We start from the raw sequence: 25,012 nt of genomic DNA on the forward strand, positions 1-25,012 counted from the left end.
CTGTGCTGGGTCAAGAACTGGCTGGATGGCAGAGCCCAGAGAGTGGTGGTGAATGGTGCCACATCCAGTTGGCAGCTGTCACTAGTGGTGTTCCCCAAGGATCAGTGCTGGGCCCAGTCCTGTTCAACATCTTTATTGATGATCTGGACGAGGGGATTGAGTCCAGCATCAGTAAGTTTGCAGATGACACCAAGCTAGGAGCAGGTGTTGATCTGTTGGAAGGTAGGAGAGCCCTGCAGAGGGACCTGGACAGGCTGGATGGGTGGGCAGAGGCCAATGGGATGAGATTGAACAAGGCCAAGTGCAGGGTTCTGCACTTTGGCCACAACAACCCCAAGCAGTGCTACAGGCTGGGGACTGAGTGGCTGAGAGCAGCCAGGAAGAAAGGGACCTGGGGGTACTGATAGATAGTAGCTGAAGATGAGGCAGCAGTGTGCCCAGGTGGCCAAGAGAGCCAATGGCATCCTGGCCTGCATCAGGAACAGTGTGGCCAGTAGGACAAGGGAGGTTATTCTTCCCCTGTACTCAGCACTGGTCAGGCCACACCTTGAGTGCTGTGTCCAGTTCTGGGCTCCTCAATTCAAGAGAGATGTTGAGGTGCTGGAACGTGTCCAGAGAAGGGCAACAAAGCTGGTGAGGGGCCTGGAGCACAAACCCTCTGAGGAGAGGCTGAGGGAGCTGGGGGTGTTTAGCCTGGAGAAGAGGAGGCTCAGGGGTGATCTTATTGCTGTCTACAACTACCTGAAGGGGCACTGTAGCCAGGTGGGGGGTGGCCTCTTCTCCCAGGTAACCACCAATAGAACAAGGGGACACAGTCTCAAGTTGTGCTAGGGAAAGTATAGGCTGGATGTTAGGAGGAAGTTCTTCCCGGATAGAGTGATTGGCATTGGAATGGGCTGCCCAGGGAGGTGGTGGAGTCACCGTCCCTGGATGTGTTCAAGAAAAGCCTGGATGAGGCACTTAGTGCCATGGTCTAGTTGACTGGCTAGGGCTGGGGGATAGGTTGGACTGGATGATCTTGAAGGTCTCTTCCAACCTGGTTGATTCTATGATGCCAACTAGTTCGTATACAGGTACTAGAGGCACAATGCATTGCTAATTATCCTAATTGGGATTATAACTCATAGAATCATAGACTATTCATGGTTGGAAGGGTCCTCAAGGATCATCTAGGTCCAGTCCCTCTGCCATAGGCAGGGACACCTCATATTAGATCAGGTTGTGTGGGAATGCAATGTAAAGAAGGATGTGGGAATGGAGTGAAGAAGGATAACGACAGGTGGATGCTGACCTTGGTTCCCACCAGCTGCTGGCTACCTTATCTCAGAAAGGATAGATAACAGACACCTCATTAATGAGGAAAACAAGGCATGGTTTATGCTGATGGAGTGGGTTGTCCTTGACTAATTATGCTCATGTGTAGGCATGTGCCTTATGCCCTGAGGGATATATGGAGAGACAAAATGATCAATAAAGGTCTCTGGCATAATTCACGTTGAATCATCTGGAGTCCATGTGGCATTGCCTTTGATCACATTGTTTTGTGTGGGCCTTGACCACATTTCCCACAGCAAGCTAATCAGGGTTCTGCAACACCTGAGCTAAATCAGGTGTTTTGCAACAAGGTTGCAATCCAGATTGGCCTTAAAGACCTGCAGGGATGGGGTCTCCACCACCTTCCTGGGCAACCTACTCCAGTGTCTCACCACCCTTATGGTGAAGATTTTCCTTCTAATGTCTAGTCTAAATTTACCCTCCTCTAGCTTGGATCCATTCCCCCTGATCCTATCATTACCTGACATCCTAAAAAGTCTCTCATCAGCTTTCCTGTAGGCTCCCTCTTCGGACTGGAAGGTCACAATAAGATCTCCTTGGAGCCTTCTCTTCTCCAGACTGAACAGCCCCAACTCTCTCAAGTCTGTCTTTGTAGGAGAGGAGCTCCAGCCCTCTGATCATCCTCATGGCCCTCCTCTGAGCACGTTCCAGCATGTCCAGATCTTTCTTCTAATAGGGGCTCTATTTCCAGTCTTCTCTTAGGGTGTTCTTACCACTTGTATCAAATCACAGATAAGCCAATTCCTCCTGCTGCTTTACTGAAACTTATCCTTCAGGGGTGCCTTGAATTCTCAAACTCACTTCATTTGGCAGAATGACTTCCAGTAGTGCCAAAAAGGCAGACATTTTGGGGCCACAAGATACTGTATTAAAACCAAACCAAGTCAGCCAACAAATAAAACAAGCAAACAAAGGCTAACACAAAATCTCAGGAGTCTGAACTTTCCACTAGGGAATGGTAGTAGAAATGAAATCTTTCTAGTGGGTTGGGGAGCCAGATCTGATACACCACTGCACTTCACATGATGCCTTTGATAGATGGCTACTGGCATGTCACACATTTGCAAGGCCACCACCTTAGAAAACTGAAATGCTTTGAAATGCTTATCCTATTACAAAACAGTGAACAATGCCTGGAACAAACAGTGCTCCATCTGTTTTCTTGTGTTGTTTTCTTCTGATAATGAGGGAGATGAAATGATTCATTTGCCTACATCACCACAAGGAAAGACTATACCTTGCAGCCTTGCAGCAGAAGCAGCAACCAGCTTTAGCCCACTGCATTTAGATAAGCCACCACATTTCTCCAGTTAAATGGGCTGCACACCAACTGAGGCATTGCATTCAGACTTGGTTTTCTTAAGGTAGAAAGACTTCCAAACCCAGTGAAAAACTCTGCATGGATTTCCAAGTAAAAGCTCTATACAAAAGACACCTCAGTAGGTATAGAACCATAGAATTAACCAGGTTGGAAGAGACCTCGAAGATTATCCAGTCCAACCTATCCCCCAGCTCTGTTCAATCTACTAGGCCATGGCACTAAGAGCCTCATCCAGTCTTTTCTTGAACACCTCAGTAAGTACTGGACATACACCTTTGCAATGCACAATGCCTATAATGCTTTTAGCAGATCAAAGGGGAAAACAGCACAGCCTGCTCTTGTTAATGCAGGGATAGAAAGCAGCAAAGGCAGGAAATCTTCCCTGTGTCACCCACTGCAGTCAGCAGCCTTTTCAGCTGCCTACACCTATGCTAAGCCTGTTTCTCAGACCCAGCACAGTGCAAAAGGTCAAAAGAGCACCAGGTGAAGCAAGAGGTAGTGACAACTACATAGTGGAAATGCAACCAAACCTTTGCAAAACAGCTTACCTGAAGTAAAGCAACTGAAGGTATCCAGTGTAGCTGGCTCATCCTGCCTCCACACAACATTCTCTGAACTTTCATTTTTACCTTTTTTTGTCTTTATTAACTCAGAACAGAACGCATGGACTCTATTGATACCTTCAGTCTCTAGTTCTCCCACCAGCAACTTTTGAGACCTATATCTGAGATGTTCAGGTTTGTTTGCTTATTTATTGGTAAATCTAAATAATTTGAAAAGTGAAGTCTCCCCTCCTCTCTATTCTGCAAGTACTGCAACAGAAAGAAGAAGGTCACTGTCTTGCATTTGTCCTGTGTTGTATGGACTCCTGCACAGAGGCAGACACCTGCTTTCCCTTCCTGTGACACTTCCCCAACTTCTTTCCTGCTGTCCTCTCTGAAGGCACAAAGCATACAGCACCTTTCAGAGGAATAAAGCCCAAAAGTCTTACTAAAGCCTTTCATTCACAGTGGGGAAATTCAGCCAAAGTGGGCAAAATCAACAGGATCTGAAATATAAAAACCACTGCTGTGTATTTTTGCATTTTGTTGTCTTCCTTTTTTACCTTGAAGCAATGGATGCAATCTTCTGTTTACAGAGGGTCAGACTATGGGCTAGCAATGTGCCCTCGTGCCCAAGACAGCCAATGGTATCCCGGGGTGCATCAGGAAAAGTGTGGCCAGCAGGTCTAGGAAGGTTCTTCTCCCCCTCTATTCTGGCCTGGTGAGACCACACCTGGAATACGGTGTCAAATTTTGGGCTCTCCAGCTCAAGAAACACAGGGACCTGCTGGAGAGAGTCCAGCCACGGGGATGACTGGGGGACTTGAGCATCTCTCCTATGGAGAGAGACTGCGAGACCTTGGGGCTGTTTAGTCTGGAGAAGACTGAGAGGAAATCTGGTGGTGTGCAGCAGTATGACAAGGAACAATAGCTACCAACTGGAACGTAAAAACTTTCGCCTCAACATGAGGAGAAACTTCTTTACAGTGAGAGTGACAGAGCACTGGAACAGGCTGCCCAGAGAGGTTGTGGAGTCTCCTTCTCTGGAGACTCTCAGAACCTACCTGGCTGCATTCCTGTGCAAACTACCCTAGGGGATCCTGCTTTGGCAGGAGGGGTTGGATTCAATGAACCCTGGAGGCCACTTCCAACCTCTAAGGTTCTGTGATTCTATGACTACTAAGCAATCCCCGTTTTTCAACACACTTTACTTTGATTTATAATTAATTGTGCCACCTCCCAAGCTTCGTTGTTCTCCCGAGGCAGCTAGAAAATCTTTCCTGGGTACCACAAAAAACATCTATACCACAGACCACACTTTAAAAAACTACAATAAAAAAAAAGTTACCTTATCCTTTTATCTTCCACTTTTTTCAGATACTCATCTCTCTTCAACACTCCCAATATCATTTCCCTTTCATGGTCCAACAAGAACGACAAATTGATGACCTCCAAGTGCTTTGTCATGGTGCTTCAGCTGCTGTTTGCTCCAACCGGTTCTCCTAAGGTTTTATTTGGGCAGTCCCAAAGGCACGTTCCTGGCAGAAATACAGGATCAGGCAGTCAAGAGCTATTTTGAAGGGTGCTTCTGTAAGTTAGCCAGGTGTCAAGCTTGTATTGCTTTGCCTTCAAACTACACAAGAGAGAAAAGTTTCTTCTCTGCTTGTTCCTGAAGAAAGGCAGTCATTGTCTTGGGGACACCTCGTTGGCACGCTGCAGGTCTTCAGACTGCACTCACAAGCAGCTGTAGAATCAGCTTCATGGCATAATTGTGGTTTGGAGCCACAAAATAGCTGGGCCTGTTTATTTCAAACTACCTGAAAGTCAAAGCAAACAAATGTGGGCGATTTTGACATTACTGCTGCAGAAAGGCTTCATCTAGTAATGATTTAAAAATGGCTTGCAGACTATTAGGTTATCTCAGGGGCTACTTACAAGTTATGTTTTCTGTTGTTATTTACTCACTGGTTTTTTGATTATGCTCTCATGAGTGCTCTGCAATTATCTTCCCCCTGGAAAGTGTTTAAATTACTATATTCACCCTGTAATTCTTTTGTTTTGATAGTAATAAGCATGGGAGCAGAAGGAATGATTCTGCTCATTTCCCTGAGATGACCTTAGAAAAGAACAAGTGGAAAGGCTTCAGAGGCTAGCACTAAAAGGTAAGAGTCACCCAAAACCAAGTATACACCTCCAGCTCAGCAAGTCATCCACTATACTCACTTCAAAGTCAGTTGCAAGCAATAGAAACTTTCAATGAGTGATTTACCAACTTACTGCAGATGCTTAATTTAGGATGACCTGTTCTAGACAAGTCCATTCTCTTCCATTAAATGCAGGGAGAGCTTAAGAGAGAGACATTAAAATGTAGCCACCCAGAAGAAAGGTACATTTCACTACTTCTTTTGCTAGGGTTGTTTTTTTTTTGGTGGTTTTTTTTGTCATTTCTAAACAACTGTCAAAGAAAAGCTAATTCATGGTTGGACATGGAAAGAGTCATGAGGAAGATATTTTGCAAAGTATCTAAACCTTCTAGCCAACTGGTTGGAACACTCAGTCTTTACAGTTTCAGAAGAAAACACTGAATCATAGAATCAACCAGGTTGGAAGAGACCTCCAAGATCATCCAGTCCAACCTAGCACCCAGCCCTATCCAGTCAACTAGACCATGGCACTAAGTGCCTCATCCAGGCTTTCCTTGAACACCTCCAGGGACAGCAACTCCATCACCTCCCTGAACAGCCCATTCCAATGCCAATCACTCTCTCTGGCAACACCTTCCTCCATGTTAAAAGTGCTCTCTGCCACCACCATTATTGTCTTGATGAGGCACTGCAAGTAACTAAGCTACTTGCAGAAGATGCAGCAAGGTACAACACACAAGCTGACAAGAACACTCTGACTTGTAAGAAGTATTCTGATATTGGAAATTCGAGGAAGAGGAAAAGATGCTTCAAAAGATTACCCTGACATCTGGCCACATTTAAAAGCAAAAAGCTCAGAAATTCTGAACAAGTTCTTTCTTAGCTTATGGCTAAGCATATCACCTCCCTTTGAATGTCCTGGGAAATTTTCCTCTCTCACTTTTTTGCTTGCTCTCTCTCTAAATAGTCTGGAATAAATCAGCTGGCAAAAAAAAACTGAATTATGAACCAACTGGTGGCTTAGAAACAAACTAAGCCAGCCAGCTTTTAGAAAGTGATAAAGATCTTAACAGACTTTGATTTGGTTTTGTTTGTTTGTTTGTTTGTTTTTTAATTAAGCAGCCCTGTGGATCCTTAGAAAATTTAGGGGCTTTGATCCTAAATTGAGTGAACACAACAGAGCATTTGGGGAACGTTAAAATGCAGATTAGGATACAGGGGAGAAAAATGCAAACACCTCAATAAGATGAGGCTAGTTCTAATCTACATTCAATTTGTAGATAGAGCATTAATTTCTTAAGTGAGAGCTATGCAATGCTCTAACATGGGACTTGTAAAGGAGATAGTAAAGGAAAAGGAATAAAGTGGCAGAATAGCAAGACAATATGTAAATAAGCCTCTCAAGTATGCTGTTATTTCTCCTTACCTCATGAAAAAGGGGTAGAAAACCTGCTCTTTGGGACTACCTTTCATGCTTTCCCCAGTTTTCTTAGCCCTCTGGAAAGCAGTTGTGAGAATGGAGTCATCCTCTCTAAAGTATTAAGGGAAGATACATTAGAACTAACAAATTATTTAACACTAAACAGCTCTCACAAAATTGTAACTAAGGAGCAGTTTATCCTGCAGTCTACCTCTGTCCACTCTATGCAGGTACCACATCTATCCAGAGTGCATTTGCTCACCCTCTTAAAATAAAACAATTACTTAAGACTCACTAAAATAAAGGGGGAGAAAAATACTACAGTGAAAAATACTACAGTGGAGGAGAACATTGGGATTTGAGTTATTTGGGGTTTTTTGGTAACTGGTAGGACAGCTGCCTGTGCCAGCTGGAAATACAGCCCCCCCAAAACCAAACCTTCCCAAGGGAGCTATATGAAGTACAGTGACTCCACTTTAGTCAGCTACACTTATAGACAGCACAGGTGACACTGCTGTGTGCATCCTCATGAACCCAGCAAACCCACAGCTTCATCTGCACTCCAAAACACTTTTCTTTCACATCTCCTTCATCTCCTCAGGAAGGAGGAGAGACATCCTGCACCCAAGAGACAGACTGAAAGGAAGAGAGAGAGGAATTAACCTTTTTTCTTCAATGATGCTATTATCAAACTGCTTGATGCAAGAAATTACTCCCACTGCCAAGCCATTATGTTTACTTAGCCAGAAGCTGGAACATGAACCATTTTGTGTCAGCAGCAGAGGCTGAGTTTTCCACTTGCGCTGACTGCAGTGATACAGGAACCACAGCATCATCTCATGTTGCTTGAGTGAGAGAGCCTTCACCTACTGCCAGTGGGAAATTTTTGCCAGCAGAGAAACATGGTGTGCAGTGCACATATTTACTAGCACAGGTGTTTCTGGGACAGACACAAATAGTATTCCCACGCTGGTGAAGAAATTCTCACCAACAGTAGCTGGGTACAGTGTGGCATGGTAGATGATAACTGATTTTTGTCACAGAAGCAGCTGAGGTATGTTGTTTCTTGAAAAGGCACCAAGTGCTGCCTGAATCAAAGCTGCACAACACACAACAGCCAAGGTGGAAACTCAGCAGGATCAGGATTAGTGGCACTGCTACCTCTCTTAGGTGTGCTTCAAGAGGCCACAGCTTCTACTTCCCAGACCCATATCCACAACTATGTTTCACAGTGTCCTGAATCTGGATCTAACGTGCCCAGCTTTGACACCAAAATGTAAAGAGGCACATTTCACACACATGCTGCTGAAGACACAAATCCTGTGTATCCTGAATTCATTCACTACTTAAGCATACTGACTGCAGGAGCAAGAACAACCAGCTTCACTTCTCAATGCTGTGTTTGCAGAGTGCACACACCCAGGTAAGCAAACTAGGCTCCACTGGGTACTGAAGCACCAGGAAACACTTTCTGCACAAAATCAATACATTTGCAAGGCAAAGAAAAGTGACTCAAGACACTGAACCCGTGTGGAAAGAAAACCAAACCAAATGTGGCAAAGGTGATCTCAGTTAATTGGATGGAGCGAGAACTCTAGTCAGTGTTACACTGCAAACAGTAAGTGTATTCTCTGACTAAGAGCAAATATCAAAGATCTGTGCATATAAGAGCTGGAAGAGTGATGAACTGACAAGTCATAGCACTAAAGAAGGGGTAACGGCAGCAAGATGGTTTGAATGATCTGTGAGGTCTCTTCCAACCCTGATGATACTGTGATACTGTGTGAAGAGATGTTAAAAGTACAGAATACCACCATAAACTTGGTATCAGTGCACTGGAATGAATACAAGCTGAGAGGAAAGGCTGGAGCTATTTCTTTTTAAGGCCAACCCTCTGTAAGATTGCTGGTGAAGTGCAGCCAGGCTGCAGAGTCATAGAGAGGAAACTAGCAATTAGAAGAGCAACCATTCGGAAAAGTATGCAGCAACCCAGTGAAATGCACTCTGTGTCTGGGGAAGACAGAACCCAGCCCTTTTGTATGGAGACCTTGAACGAGGCAATCTGAGGGGCACATGTAGAAGGTGAGAAATGCAGTTCTCCGTTACTTCATCCTGTAAGATGCTAAGTGTCCTTTTGCCTTTCTGCAAACAGAACGATACACTAGCACTCAGTATCCAATACACACCACAATAATTTCCTACTTTATTTAGCAAAGCAACTCGATTCCAATTTTAATGAATAGAATCATAGAATGCTTTAGGCTGGAAGGGACCTCCAAAGTTCATCTAGTCCAATCCCCCTGCAATAAGCAGGGACATCCTCCATTAGACCAGGCTGCCCAAAGTCCTGTTGAGCCTGACCTTGAGTATCTCCAAGGATGAGACCTCAAACACCTCCATGGGTAACTTGCTCCAGTGTTCCACTACCCTCATGGTAAAGAACTTCCTCCTAACATCCAACTTAAATATATTCTTCTCTAACCTAAAACCATTGGCCTTCATCATATTGCTACAGACCTTTGTAAACAGTCACTTTCCAGCCTTCTTGCAGGCCCCCTTCAGGTACTGGAAGGACACTGTTAGGTCTTCCCAGAGTCTTCTCCAGGCTGAACAACTCCAGCTCCCTCAGCCTGTCCTCATAAGAGAGGTTTATCATAGAAAAAGTTTGGTATTGTGCATGACAAAGGTATGCAATCAGACATATGACTCATCTCTACAGAGGTGAGAAAAGGATCTTTAAAGATTCATCCAAGGCAGAGGGGATGGACCTGTGACTAGACGATCTTTAAAGGTTCTTTCCAACTTAAACTATCCTCTGATTCTATTCTCTAGGTGGTGGAGTCACTGTCCCTGGAGGTGTTGAAGAAAAGACTGGATGAGGCACTTAGTGCCATGGTCTGGTTGACTGGATAGGGCTGGGGGATAGGTTGGACTGGATGGTCTTGGAGGTCTCTTCCAACCTGGTTGATTCTATGATTCTATCATTTCTTTTGACCTGGTCATCCCAGCCTCACCCTATGATCAGCAGGGACAAATAGGACATGACTCATAAGATCATTTAAAGGTCAGAGGAATCCTTATGTATTACAATCCATTCCTCTCCACTCACTGTGAAGGGGATGTGGCATGACTACCTCAAATGCAGGCATACACATAACAGCATCCTTCCTCTCATTCTCAAGAGGATCTGTTCACTTGTCCAGAATCCTGCCATAGGATATAAACAGCTTAATCAGAAAGTGGGCAGAGCATTGCCTTGCTTTGTTTTTCATTAAATACAATGCCATGATGCTTTTCTCTACAAGCAGCAAATGAAGCCAACAGGCTGGTTAAATCTTGCCTTGAAATGCATCATTACAATGCCCCAGTGTGCTTACCTCAAAATGAGCATAGCTGGGAATTCTGCACTTGTAAGCATATCCTTTTCCTAAATTCTTGTGGCAGGGAAAAAAAAACACCCACCCAAAAAAAAAAAACCAAACCAACCAAAACAAACAAATAAAAAACCACTCCCACAACCAAAAACAAACCCCATAAATATCTACTTTTAAAATGTAATCTCCCTTTCACAGGTTAGGCTGCTGTCAGTCTGAAGACTAGGTTGCAAACCAGCTCTCAGAGTCCTGAGGATCCTTTTCAGTGGGGCAGAAGAGGTAGTGGAATCATAGAATCAACCAGGTAGGAAGAGACCTCCAAGATCATCCAGTCCAACCTAGCACCCAGCCCTATCCAGTCAACTAGACCATTGCACTAAGTGCCTCATCCAGGCTTTTCTTTAACACCTTCAGGGACGGTGCCTCCACCACCTCCCTGGGCAGCCCATTCCAATGGGAAATCACTCTCTCTGGCAACAACTTCCTCCTAACATCCAGCCTAGACCTTCCCTGGCACAACTTGAGACTGTGTCCCCTTGTTCTATTGCTGGTTGCCTGGCAGAAGAGACCAACCCCCACCTGGCTACAGCCTCCCATCAGGTAGTTGTAGACAGCAATGAGGTCACCCCTGAGCCTCCTCTTCTCCAGGGTAAACATGTAGATGCTTCCCAAGGTAACGTAAACGTGTATCCAAGACAACTCAAAGGAGTAGCACAAGGCCTGTGGGGAGCAGCCATGCATATCATCTATAACTGAGGACCAGGACAAAAACCATGAGGTAAGAACCACATGCTGCTGTGTGATCTTTTAGGACCCAAATGAATCCAGTGGACAACTTCAGCAAAAGCCTATAAGCACTGCCTGACAGCAGCATACACAGGATCAGCATTGGATTTTCTCCAGTGTGCAGCAAGCTGAAGTGACAGCATCCTCCAAAAACACTGCTCAGCAAAGAGAACATCTGAGATGGTTTTGCCATTTCAAAACCCTCTGCCCTCTCGGCACAGCCCATCCAGTGACTCAGACATGTCTCTCCCCAAGAAAAGGGCATGCAGCTGACGTTGCCAGAGCTGAACCAGGCTGTCTGGCTGTGGGAATCAAAAAAAGGAGGCAGCTAAATGTGGAAAACGATGTCTCTTTGGGGCGCATCCCAGCGTAGCCTTGACGCAGTGAGGCTGAGGATAAGAAGCACAGAAAACTGTATTCTCACCTCATGTAACATGTGCCTGGAAGTGACACAACTTAGAACAAAGAACTGAAAGTAGTCACTGCCAAGATAGCCAACATCTCACTGTTCACAGAATCATAGAATCAACCAAGTTGGAAGAGACCTCTAAGATCATTCAGTCCAATCTATCACCCAGCCCTGTCCAATCAACTAGACCATGGCACTAAGTGCCTCATCCGTTCCTCTCTTGAGCACCTCCAGGGATGGCAATTCCACCACCTCCCTGGGCAGCCCATTCCAATGGCAAATCTCTCACTACCTCACTGCTATCCAATATGAATGTTAAAAACAACATTTTACCCAATCACTGTATTCCATGACTTGTAGAATTACCACAACTTGTAGCATGACATACAAAAAGACTGCTGGTATGGTAATAAATGGCTACAGCTTCAGCTACTGTGTTTACTTATTCTTATGTCACTCTTATTCTGTCTGTCACTAATTCATATATACAGCAGCATCTGTCTTCAGTTTGGCTGTGAAAAAAAAAATCAACAGCAGAGGCTTGGCAGCAGAGTTTTCAACAGTAGCTAGCAAGCAGCAGCTAGGCACAGGGCTGGGGGAGTGACGTTCAATGCTGCACAGTGTATCATTTGTGTAGGAAGTGCTTCAAACTAGGAAGAAGCAGATGTAACTGCCAAAGATGAGCATACAGGATGTGACAGAAGATACAGAAGTACATTGAAGAAACACCTTATGAGACCTGAGGCTATGGCCAGTCTTTGTTGGCAACCTGAACTTTCCTAATGTAAAGGCTACATAGACCACAACACTTTGTGCTAGCTTTAAGAAAAGGATCACCAACATTTTCTTCTATCCTTCAGGCCATGATCAGTAAAGGCAATTCCATAACATAAACCTAGCAAGTGCTGTTACAAACAGCAGGAAGATGCAGAAGCCCTTAAGAAGTAGCTCCTGCTTGGATACAGACAAATCCCCAATCCTTTCTCTCCACTTCAGATTCCCTTTTCTCTCATACTTTACACTTCTCTCCTACTTTATACTTCCCTCCTCCTTTCCAGCTAGATGAATTAATTCCAGCAGCAGTATAAGCAGACATGTTTAAGAACCTGGAGGTGAGCTTCCAGAGTTGCTATCTGTCCTACAGCTACTCTTCCAAGGTTTGAGAAGACAAGGTGGTGGGCATGGGCACCATGTTACTGGTACTCCAGCTTTGTGGTGAAATGGCAAAAGAGTAATTATTCATGAGAAAGACAATGCAGAGCTGCGCTCACAGGGTATTAATCACAGGTTGACCTTTCTGTAGCAGCTTTCTGTCTCTTTTTGGCCAAGATTTACTCCAGCAATCTGCATAGTGATTGTTTTGTCCTTTGTGCACAGCCTTTTGACGCCAATTGCAGTACAGACAGTTTATGCCACTTGATATAGCAACAACATGTTGATACGTGTGAGGTCAAGCTACCTACTCACTCATCTGGGTTCGAGATGGCAGGTTGATGCTTTCCTGAATGCAGTTCCAGAACCCAGCTCCTGAACTCAGCTCACATCTGAGTCCAGTCTGGGACTTTCCTGGTGTCTGGTAAAGCTTCAGTGATGACAGTGATGTAATCACCAGCAGTGGGGCTGGGTTCAATATTAGGGGTTTATAGTTTTATATACATTTCTTCCATTTTATTACCATATCCATTAAAGCTGTTTTAGTTTTCTTTACCAATCCAAAAGACTCCTTCCCTTATTCCCTTGCTCTTCCCTTTGGGAAGAGTTTGTCATTCATCTAGTAGCCAGCCCCAGCCTTAACCCTTGACAGCAACAGAGTTTAATAAACTAGAAAAGTAGTTCTAAGCCACATGATTACATTTCTATGTTTAAACTCAACAGAGCACCTAAAATCAACTGGAAATCTGACATTGTTCTCTGCAACATCTGTTTAAAAGCAGCAGCACTATTGTAAAACTAATAATTTCCAACAAAACAATAGCAAGAGACAACAACAACAAAAAATAATCACTTAACATGAGCAGCTGTGAGATGACATAATCTTGGAAGACATTAAAGAATTCATTTTCCATAACTTTTTTGTTATAGAAGGTTTTTTTAATGTATAAAATACTTAGGGTTTTAAGTTAAAGTGGATGTTATTAGTCTTCTTCAATGCACAAGATGAAGCCATAAAATCCAGCTAATAACATACAGAATAGTTTCAAAGTGTCGTTTGCAAGTAGAAAATCTAACCAGAAGCTGACAGCAGAACAACATAGCTTTGTCTTTGCAGAGCCTCCTGATGAACACACCTCAGGCTATTAAAGGCATATCAAGAGAATATTCTCCTCCAGTCTGTGGGGATCATACTTAGTAACAGATTATTGAACTTTTTTTACTCCTTTCAGCTGTTTCAAAATTAACCCAACAATCTACAGACCAACCCCAGCAACAACAGAATAGAACCATAGAATCAACCAGGTTGGAAGAGACCTCCAAGATCATCCAGGCCAACCTAGCACCCAGCCCTGTCCAATCAACTGAACCATGGCACTAAGTGCCTCATCCAGGCTTTTCTTGAACACCTCCAGGGATGGTGACTCCACCACCTCCCTGAGCAGCCCATTCCAATGGCAAATCACTCTCTCTGGGAAGAACTTCCTCCTAACATCCATCTGGCCTGATCCCTTTCATCAGTTGGAATTTTCTTTGAAGGGGTAATTCAGTGTTAAATATTAGCTAAAAACAATATCTGAGACAACACCATCCTCAGTTCACCACTAAGTAAACTTCAAGATTTTACTGAAATAATAATTAGTTGACTCTTAGAGCAGTTCTTTCTCCTCCTGAGTCATAGAAATTCCAAGTTACCTTTTAGCAAATTGGTTTAGATTCACAGCCTTCCTCCTTCCATTCATTCACCTCTTAAACTTAGAAATAAACTACCTATAGCAGTACTGAGTAGGTTCTTAAAAATGGAAGCACATTTTGGAACAACACAGAACAGCAGATGGAAGAACTTTTAATTGAATCCAGTATCACAGCAGCCCATTTGATCATGCAAACTTGCAGGGCAGTTTTTCCAGCCCATAGGTCAAACAGTATGAGCTCAAACATTTGCAGAGACCACAGGATGCAGAGCTGTTTGCATATAACATCCTCAGTGAGGCTTCCTGCCATAAGGAAGTAAGTGGTGTTCAAGCAGGGAACACCACTCCATTAAACAGCAACGACAGAAGTTGGAGCTTTCCTTGAATTGAACTAGAGCTGGGGCACTTTCTTTGGTGCATAGCAAGGAGAAAAGGTGTAAAGGTTGAAATGTAGATGCCTGTGAAAAGGGTACATCTTTAGATCATTGAATTTTAGGACCAAGACATGATTAATTTTGATCTATTGTGGCTCTGTTAAACAGTAGATTTGGTAAACTAGTAAATAATTAAACTACAGTAATGAACACTGGTTTGTGGAAAATCAGTGGATGCTCTCCCTCTACTGTATAGTTCACAAGATCACAGGATGTAAGGGTTGGAAGGGACCTCCAGAGATCATCAAGTCCAACCCCCCTGCCAGAGCAGGACCATAGAATCTAGTGCAGGTCACAGAGGAACACATCCAGACAGGTCTTGAAAGTCTCCAGAGAAGCAGGCTTCACAAGCTCCCTGGGGAGCCTGTTCCAGTGCTCAATGGCCCCTAGAGTAAAGAAGTTCTTCCTCATGTTGAGGTGGAGCTTCCTGTGCTGCAGTTTACAACCATTGCCCCTTGTCCTACTACAGGGCACAAGTGAGAAGAGTTTGTTCCCTCCCTCTTGACCCCCAGCCCTCACTTATCTATAAACATTGATCAGATCCCCTTTAAGTCTTCTCTTCACCTGACCAAAAAGCCCCAGGTCCCTCCAGCCTCTCTTCATAGGGCAGTGCTCCAGCCCTCTGTTGGACTTTCTCAAGTAGATCCCTGTCCCTCCTGAACTGGGGAGCCCAGAGCTGGACTCAATAGTTCTGCATTGCTAGCAGCATGGCAAGAAGACTGAGCGCAGAAAGATGCTGGAGTTCAACCAGCTGCATTGGACTGATGTGCACAGAGACTAGCGGTGACATATTTTCACTCTGGTGATGCTGCAACAGGATTCACTGCTATGGGCTCTGAGCATTACAGAAAACCTCAGGGAACAAGAGGGTTTTTTTAGTTTTACATGCCTGGGTACAAAACATGATCCCAAGATGTTCATGAAAACACAACCCACAGTTAAGCCTCTTTTGCAAGGCTTCTAACAATTCTTCCCATGTCACCTGAAAAATAAAGCACATTTTCTGCCCAGAGCTTCAAAGCAGATGCAACATGAATTCCTACAAGAAGGAATTACTTCTCTGTAGCAATGACATTATCCAACCTTTTTTGAGATGTTAGCCTGTTAAATCTCATCTGCAAGATTCATTCAACTCCCGCCTTAGGCCTCCTTATTGTTAAGTCTCCTTCACAGCAACTCAAGTGTTGTCCCTTGGTTTGTGAGCTTGCATGAACAAATGCAGCAAATGGAGTCACCACAGAGTCAACGAGGCAGGAAAAGACCTCTGAAGTAAAGTCCAGCCTGTAAGCTAATGCCACCATATCAGCTAAACCATGTCACCAAGTACCACATCCAATCTTTCCTTAAAGACCTCCAGGAATTGTGACTCCAGCACCTCCCTGAACAGTTCATTCCAGTGCCTAATCACCCTTTCTGTGAAGTACTTCCCAATATCCAATCTAAACCTCCCTTGGCACAGCTTCAGGCCATGCCCTCTTGTCCTGTCACTAGTTGCCTGGAAGAAGAGCCTGACCCCAACCGGGCAGCTCATCAGAACAAGGGGACACAGTCTCAAGTTGTGCCAGGAGAGGAATAGGCTGGATGTTAGAAGGAAGTTCTTCCCAGAGGGAGTGATTTGCCATTGGAGTGGGCTGCCCAGGGAGGTGGTGGAGTCACCATCCCTGGAGGTGTTCAAGAAAAGCCTGGATGAGGCACTTAGTGCCATGGTCGAGTTGATTGGACAAGGCTGGGTGCTAGGTTGGCCTGGATGATCTTGGAGGTCTCTTCCAACCTGGTTGATTCTATGATCATAAGAATAGAAAGCAGCTGTTTGGGATGGCCTGGGCCAAGGACACACTACCCACACGTGAGCAAAACCCAATTTGTTTCCCTGAGCCAGACTAGCATCTCCCTGGGAGTGCAGGCAGATCGAGGAGCAGCAGTCTCTGGCTAATCATTGAGAAGCTGGAAGAGAGATGATCTCACCCGTGGGATGTTCTCCTCACTGTTTGTAAAGGGAGTAAGCCAAGATACTGAAAAATATTGTGTTTAAATAAAAGTTGTTTAGAAGCTTTGTTATTTACACACAATCCTAGTGTTTGGAAACAGGGAAGTCCTGTCCATGGGGAAGTCCTACCCACAGAGGCAAAAGGAGAGGCACAATTACATTTCCAGTCTCCAGGTGTGGACTAAAATTGGTTTAATAAATGGATCCACTGATCTCAGGTGTATTGAGTGCTTACTGCTGCTACAAACTGCCTGGCAAAAAGATTACTCATGACATTCTACGGAGACAAAGGGAGTATCATAGAATCAACCAGGTTGGAAGAGACCTTCAAGATCATCCAGTCCAACCTAGCACCCAACCCTATCCAGTCAACTTGACCATGGCACTAAGTGCCTCATCCAGTCTAATAGAAGTATCTGAATGCTTTGACACTGGGACATCCCAGAGAAGTGGGCAAGAAATCAGGCTCAAGTGACCATGGAACTGGTAGACACTGATTAGTCAGACAACTCTTTCCCATGCTGCTTCAGGGTTGGCCAAGTAGGACTTGGCCAAATTCACCAGAACATTGAAGAATACATAATACCAACCTTGTGTGTATTTATGTATGTAATCCATCCATTTATCTACTCTGGCATCCTGCTGGTACTGAGCTCCCTGATGTTTTCATCAGCTTTCCAAACCCTCCCTTCTCCTTCTGTAGCAGGCAATGCTTCCTACAAGTCATCTGAAGGCATTTAAAGATAAGATAGGTTTCATACAGTTTGGCTCTCTGTAACTCTTCAATCAGATTGTGTCTCCTCAGTAATTTATTATAGAAACTTCTAAAATAGAAGTTCCATTTATGCAAGTAATTTCCATGTAAATTATGTCAAAATCCCCAACTTCTTGGGAAGGTTCTGAAACACTGTTGTTCTGTGATGCATTGTCATGCCAATCATCAGCTCACCATTCCTCAGGAGAGACTCTGTCTCCATGTAAAAACAGGAAAAATGACAATCCAAGAGGAACAGAAGACTGCTACTGGGAACAACTCTTGCATCAGGGGTGAAATATTCACTCTCAAGGTGAAATATTTTGAGCTGTGAAAAATGATCTGGTTTTGCTAGAGCTTGAGGCATTTTTTTTCCCCATCCTCTTTCAGCAATCACTCTGTTCAAACTCATTCCAGAGTGAAACCTACTCAAAGCCATTCAGGATAGATTCTGTCCCCCATCAGAACTAGCACAAACCTTGTAAAGCCTACCTTTTTAAGGTTGTCATGAAAATCTGCCCACATGAATATAACTCAGCTTCACATGATTTGAGTTCTCACAGAAGATTAGGAACCACCAGCCCCCCCAGATGTGCAGGGATATACATATGAGTAAGTTTCCACATATGTGAGGGAATTAACCATTTAAACTTGGGCCTGGAAGACACTAGAAGAACTCTCCCCATCCACTATGTCAGATAGAGTTATTCATGAGAACAAAGAGTCCAGTCTAAACTGCTTTAAAAACAAGGATCCTGCTGCTCTGGTAATATAAACTGATATGGCTCTCTTTAAGGAGAAAGACTTGTCATTATATTGCTCAGTTTGGTTCATCTCCATTCTTAGTTTCCCTCCAGGGAGTTGCAATAAACCAGACCAAGTCCCTGAGCACAATAAAAGCAAGGTCTTGTAATGACAGGATGAGGACTAAGGGGAGATTTAAACTAGATGTTAGGAAAATGTTCTTTACAGTGAGTGTGGTGAAACACTGGCACAGGTTGCCCAGGGAGGTTGTGGAGCACAGAAGCACCCAATGTGATCTTTGATCACATTGGGTGCTTCTGTGCTCCACAACCTCCCTGGAGGTGTTCAAGGCCAGGTTGGATGAGGCCTTGAGCAACCTATTCTAGTGGGAGGTGTCCCTGCCTTGTGGTGGGACATTGGAACTGGATGATCTTTGAGGTCCCTTCCAACCTAAACCATTCTATGATGATGTGGGTGCATTTTTTTGTGTGTATAGACAGGCTTACATTTGTATACTATGTAAGTGTGTATACTTTGAAGTACAAACTCCATCTGCTCACATAGCTTCTTTTTAGTACAGAAAAGTATCTTGGAAGTCATCCTGGTTCTATGATTCTATAGTTTTCATCTGCTAGAAACACTGGATGTCTTTTCAGCCAGGCCCACCAAAAAGCATAACTGGTAACATTTCTGGGTGTTTCTAGAGACCATTCAAGTCTCACCCAGTATCTCACTCAGACACTGTCATGACCATTAATTACTGCATGCTACTCTTTTGGATGCCTTTTCAGCCAAGCCCACCAAAAAGCATAACTGGTAACATTTCTGGGTGTTTCTAGAGACCACTCAAGTCCCACCCAGTATCTCACTAGGACACTGTCATGACCATTACTGCATGCTACTCTTTTGCCTAAAACCTGCTTTCTGAGTATGCATGATAGTGTGACAGCAAGTGAAAACACCTTTCAATTCCATAGAAGTCTGCCAGAATTATTTATCCTCAGGAACCCAAATATAAGACACCTCAATAAGTGTCTTATATAATTCTATAACCAAACCAAACCCTGCCTAAAGACATTCAGGAAAGACAAGGAATCCAAGGTAATATTATTTCTAACATGAAATGCTGACAGCCCAAAGCCTGAGAGGATGTGCATTGAAATTCACTTGCAGGTTCTACACTAGAAAAGCCAAACGTAGACCTAGCACAGGGTTTACAGACACACCACCAGCACCACAGCACGCAGAATTCTTCACACCCTAGTCTTTCAGGGCACTGCTTGCTCACCAGCCAGCTGGCACTTATGTTTGCACAGGTTACTCATACTTCTCCACCTTTCTCTGCCGCCATAACCATTTCACAGCAGAAACAAAATACCTTCTCTCTCTTACTTTCCCCAGTGCATTCATAATTTTTCTTCTCCTGACTGCACTTTACATGTCCATATTGTTCTGACAGCAAGCGTTGCAAACTAGATATGGTTAACACCAACAGTTCTGTTGAGCATTTAGCTGTGGCTCCATTATTTCTTCTGATTTAAAACTTAACATCGATAATAATAATGGAGAGATCTTTAACCTAGATACAGATGTAAATAGTTAACAGAACTGTAGTTCTGTCACAGAACTATAAGGATGACTGAGAGAACCCAAACATCTCTCCTATGAAGAAAGACTGAGAGAACCCAAACATCTCTCCTATGAAGAAAGACTGAGAGAACCCAAACATCTCTCCTATGGAGAAAGACTGAGAGAACCCAAACATCTCTCCTATGGAGAAAGACTGAGAGAACTCAAACATCTCTCCTATGGAGAAAGACTGAGAGAACTCAAACATCTCTCCTATGGAGAAAGACTGAGAGAACTCAAACATCTCTCCTATGGAGAAAGACTGAGAGAACTCAAACATCTCTCCTATGGAGAAAGACTGAGAGAACTCAAACATCTCTCCTATGGAGAAAGACTGAGAGAACTCAAACATCTCTCCTATGGAGAAAGACTGAGAGAACTCAAACATCTCTCCTATGGAGAAAGACTGAGAGAACCCAAACATCTCTCCTATGGAGAAAGACTGAGAGAACTCAAACATCTCTCCTATGGAGAAAGACTGAGAGAACCCAAACATCTCTCCTATGGAGAAAGACTGAGAGAACCCAAACATCTCTCCTATGAAGACTGAGAGAACCCAAACATCTCTCCTATGGAGAAAGACTGAGAGAACTCAGGCTGTTTAGTCTTGAGAAGGATGAGAGCCTATAAATATCTGAAGGACGAGTGTCAATATGAAGGTAATGGTCTCTTTTTGGTGGTGCCCAGTGACAGGACAAGGAACAAGATAGAACACAGGATGTTCTACCTCAACAGTAGACACTTGTTTATGGTGAGGGAGATGGAGCACTGGAACAGGCTGCCCAGAGAGGTTATGTAGCCTCCTTCTCTGGAGACTCTCACAACCTGCTTGGACATATTCCTATGCAGCCTACCCTAGGTGATCCTGCTTTGGTAATGGTGTTGGACTCAATCTCTGGAGGTCTCTCCCAAATCCTAACATTTTGTGATCTTAGTCTACCTAAAATACATCTATAGACCAAAGGGATAGAAATCTCCAATGTATAATCCAAAAAACACATTTCAAACCTATGGGTTTCAAGACTACTCACCATCATATTCCAGTCTTCTGGATTACTTCACATTCCAATTAATTCCCCATTCCAATATAAATCACACACTCACCTGTCCACGTTAACACGCTCCAGAGTGCAGTTACCACCACTGCTGCACTAATGCTCTCAGTGAATGGATTTTAATTCCTGCACCAGATCTTTAACTGAATGTGTGACTTAACACTTCTCTTAGCCTTCTAAAGTCACAAGTGTGTGTAAGCACCTGGCATCTTCAACATCCCTTTTTACAAAGACTCATATGGTACAGAGAAGGAGTAAAGAGCACAAGTTGCTGCCAGGGAAATTCAGACTGGATGCTAGAAAATAAACTTTCACCATTGGAACTATGAAACATTGGCATAATCTCTCAAGGGAAATTATGGACTCCCCTAAATTAGATAGGCTACATCTCTTGATGTAGCCCAGCTTGACAGGGTCCTGAGCCACCTCATTTTAACTATATTCACAGAATTGTCAGGACTGGAAGAGACCTCAAGGATGATCTAGCTTCAAACCCCCTGCCATGGGTAGGGACACCTCACACTAGATCAGGTTGCATAGAGCAACTAGCCTAACCATAAAGACCTCCAGGGATGGGGCTTCTGCCACCTTCCTGGGCAACTTGTTCTGGTGTCTGACCACCCTCATGGTGAAGAGCTTCCTCCTCACGGCCAGTCTGAACCTACCCATCTCCAGCTTTACTCCATTTCTCCCTAGTCCTGTCACTACCTGACATCCTAAAAAGTCCCTCCCCATCTTTCCTGCAGGCCCCTTCAGATACTGAAAGGCCACAATTAGGTCTCCTCAGAGCCTTTTCCCTCTGCAGACTGGACAGCCCCAACTCTCTCAGTCTGTCTCCACAGGAGAGGAGCTCCAGCCCTCTGATCATCCTCATGGCCCTTCTCTGGACACACTGCAGCATGTCCAGATCTTTCTTGTAATAGTGGCTCCAGAACTGGATGCAGTACTCCAGGTGGGGTCTTGCCAGAGTGGACTAGAGGGAGAGGATCACCTCCCTCGACCTGCTGGCCACACTTCTCTTGATGTAGCCCAGAATACAATTGGCTCTGTGGGCTGCAAGTGCACACTGGTGGCTCATGTTGAGCTTCCTTACCCTCAAAGGTTGGACTGGACGATCCTTGAGTTCCCTTTCAACCTGGTATTCAATTCTATGAATGATTAGTCTATTTATTATGTTAAGCAGGTCTAATATTGCAAAGAACAGGAATTCAGTTCATGATTTCCTCCATTATAATCTTCCCTCACCCATCAGGCTGTAGGGATTTTGTACAAAGACTCAGGAGAAGAAACAAGGTTTTAGAAGCAATATTGAGTACATCACTTCCAAGTCTGACCTTTTCTACAGTTCTGCAATGCCCCCAAAAGGAGGCAAGCTCAGATCCAATCATATTGGACTGCTCAAAAAGCTATCAATTGTGCCATGCAGTAACTGCAAATGAAAAATACCATTTCCAAATGACAACAGCTTGCATTCAAACAGTGCTTCCTCCCAGAGAGCTGTCTAATAGCAGAATCCTTGGAAACAATGTTCCCATGGTCATGGACAGTTGCATCCACAGCATTCAGATAATGCCCTGCAATTTCTGTACCTTACATATTAAAAAACCCCAAACATTTCCTTCAAGCACCACTCTCCTCTTTAACCCCTGGAAACACACTGGTCCCATGCACAATTCCTGCATTGTCCTCATCCTTGTAATGCATGACATAAAAACTTTTGAGACATCCATGCTGCAAACACATTTTCCTCCCACCTGCTACTTCCAGGGGCTCTCCTTGCAAGGCTGCACAGGTCAAAGCTATTAATCTAATCAAAAAGTTACCTGAGTCACAATGGAGAGACACTAATGAGTTCAGCTGCATTCAGATCACAAGTTGCTCCAAGGCATAATGCAATCACTCTTAAAAATCACCATCTTCCTTACACAAAATGGCTGTGGTGAAAGGTGATTTCCCACAAATGAAAAACCCAAACCAAAAAGGGCCATAAATCCATCTGGAACCAAGACAGAGAGCAACTGAGAAGAGAACTTCTGTGGCACCAGTGAGGGATGCCTCAGAGAATTTAAATATTCAGAGAGGAATTGAAGTGAATATGCAGAGCAACTCTCATAACTAAAATGCTCCTTTAAGGACATTCTGTTAATGCCCATTGGTGGGATATGATACAAACCATCATGGAATTTTGTTTCATCTTGGATATTCCTTTAAAGTTGCTAAGCAATACAAAAATAATACACCTAGGGGAAAGTTGCAGTGAAAACAAAAGGGTACAGATGAGAGTAATTGAATTATTAAGACATTTTGGTGAGGCAAAGATTAAAAAAACAAACTACCAAACACCACCTCAATCAATAGACTGATTCCACCCCTAAGAAACGGATTCTGTTGTGCCTCAGCATACAGAATGAGGCCACTCCATCACACCCAAGACAGGCCAAGATACAATGGTTCAGGAACCCTACACAGGGGAGGCTGGAACTGGATGATCCTTCAGGTCCCCTTGAAGCCCTGGCAATTCTGTGCTTCTACAAGCTTAAAAAGACTTTTTTTTCTTTAACAGTGGAGACAGCCTGCTTGGAACATAAAGACTGCAGAAGGCTTCACTGGTATATCTTGTATGTATCTGTTACGTTCATTGGTAGGCACTGGATGTGTATGTTTAATGGTCCTTCTACATAAATAGAGGGGGAGAAATCTACTCTAGAGAGCCATAAGGAAATACATACCATCCCAGCTTCATGTGCCTGCCACAAATGTACCTCCTACCTACCATCCATGGACTCAAACCTGTGCTGAGCTTCAAAATCTGCTCTTCCAGCTGTTCTTACCTATTCTACTTCCCTAAGTTTTCAGGCTCTGGGAAAACATATCAGCATACTCATTATTGGTATGAAGGAAGTTTAATTACAAGGCAGAGCAAATGTAGGCAATGCAATAGCAATAAAGAACTGGGAAACAAAATGTTCAGTCACAGAGCATGCCTGCACTGCAGCCATCACTTTATCAAATGGCTTCCCTCCTTCTCCATTCTGCAGGACCAAATGTCTTACTAAGAGAAAACAATTAAGCATCAGATATGAAATTCATCTCTCCTGATCAGGAGATTTAGAGGAGACAACATAATGTGTTTGGCAGACAGAAAAACAACTAGATGACTGCAGCATCATACTGACAGTTGCTTAATAAGATCATCCATACTTACTGGTTTTCCACTCTAAAAAACACAGCTACAATCTGAAATTCACACAGACTTTTGTTAAATAGGCATTTCTCCAACCCAAAAGAATTTAAGATTTCAGCTACTGCAAAATCTTTACAAGTTAAGAAAGTGCTGCCAAGGGTAAATGCAGTGTTGAAGAAAGCTTGGGAATATTATTGTGATAAATTATCTCAAACGTTTAAACACACTGATATTTTCTGGAAACCACATTCATGCCTCCAGCCTTACAAGCTACATTCCTCAGACCCTTCTCAGAGCTATGAACAGCAACTCTCATCACAACTACCACCTTCTAGAGCTTAACTCTAGCAGTTTAGGTGTAAAACACAGAGATGTCAGGATCTAACTGCATTTGGGGAATAATTTATACTAGAGATAGACAGAAAAGCACTTAGCCAAAGGCTAGCTATCAATATTATAGAGCCCTTTTATCTCAAGAAGTTTGGGGGAGCAAAGGGAAGGAAAGAATATACAGAACATGGGTTCTGAGCTGACATAGCTTCTTCTGATCGTCTGCCTAACAAAGAAAAATGCTCACAATCACCTCTCCCAGCCTCCCCTATTTCTCCACACTAAGTCCTATTTAAACCAGACTTGCTGATGAAAATTAGAACAAAGGGGTTTTCCCCCCTAAATTCTTTTTATTTATATCATTAAGTAGTCTAATGAGCACTGTTAGTCTAAAAAACTGCACCCCCTATCTACTCTCAGAATGTCCAACTTCAGGTTTCTAGTACCAGGTGTTGTTAATCCTTTCGTTAAGAGCCCATTATTCCTCACTTTGGCATTTCCAGGCAAGGATCCAATCACCTCTTTCATTCTTTTGGATCCACTCACAGCAACATGTGCTCTGAAAGGCTGTAAAACAAGGAGCTTTTAAATGTTTTATGCACTGTAGCAGGCTGCACCTTGCACACAAATCTCTCACCTGAAGTGCATAAAGCAAAACAGCAGCACCTGCGCTCCTCAGAACCTCACAGGTGGTTTTCCCACCTCCATCTCTTCCTGG

The 25,012-nt window shown here is 43.7% G+C and overlaps 1 protein-coding gene across 6 annotated transcripts in view; it reads right to left on the minus strand.

The window, feature by feature from the left end:
* SYTL5 (synaptotagmin like 5) overlaps window positions 1-25,012 on the minus strand; it is a 95,999-nt gene that overhangs the window by 69,666 nt on the left and 1,321 nt on the right. For 5 of the 6 annotated variants that reach the window (XM_064151932.1, XM_064151933.1, XM_064151930.1 and 2 more), the window contains exon 2: window positions 4,547-5,015. In XM_064151932.1, the coding sequence (XP_064008002.1) occupies window positions 4,547-4,665 (119 nt within the window). In that variant the 5' untranslated portion in view covers window positions 4,666-5,015. Of the gene's footprint in view, window positions 1-4,546; window positions 5,016-6,768; window positions 6,874-25,012 lie in introns of all 6 variants that reach the window. The other variant, XM_064151931.1, reaches the window with a different exon arrangement.

This window comes from Pogoniulus pusillus, chromosome 12, assembly GCF_015220805.1.
Source record: "Pogoniulus pusillus isolate bPogPus1 chromosome 12, bPogPus1.pri, whole genome shotgun sequence".
Lineage (NCBI taxonomy): Eukaryota > Metazoa > Chordata > Aves > Piciformes > Lybiidae > Pogoniulus > Pogoniulus pusillus.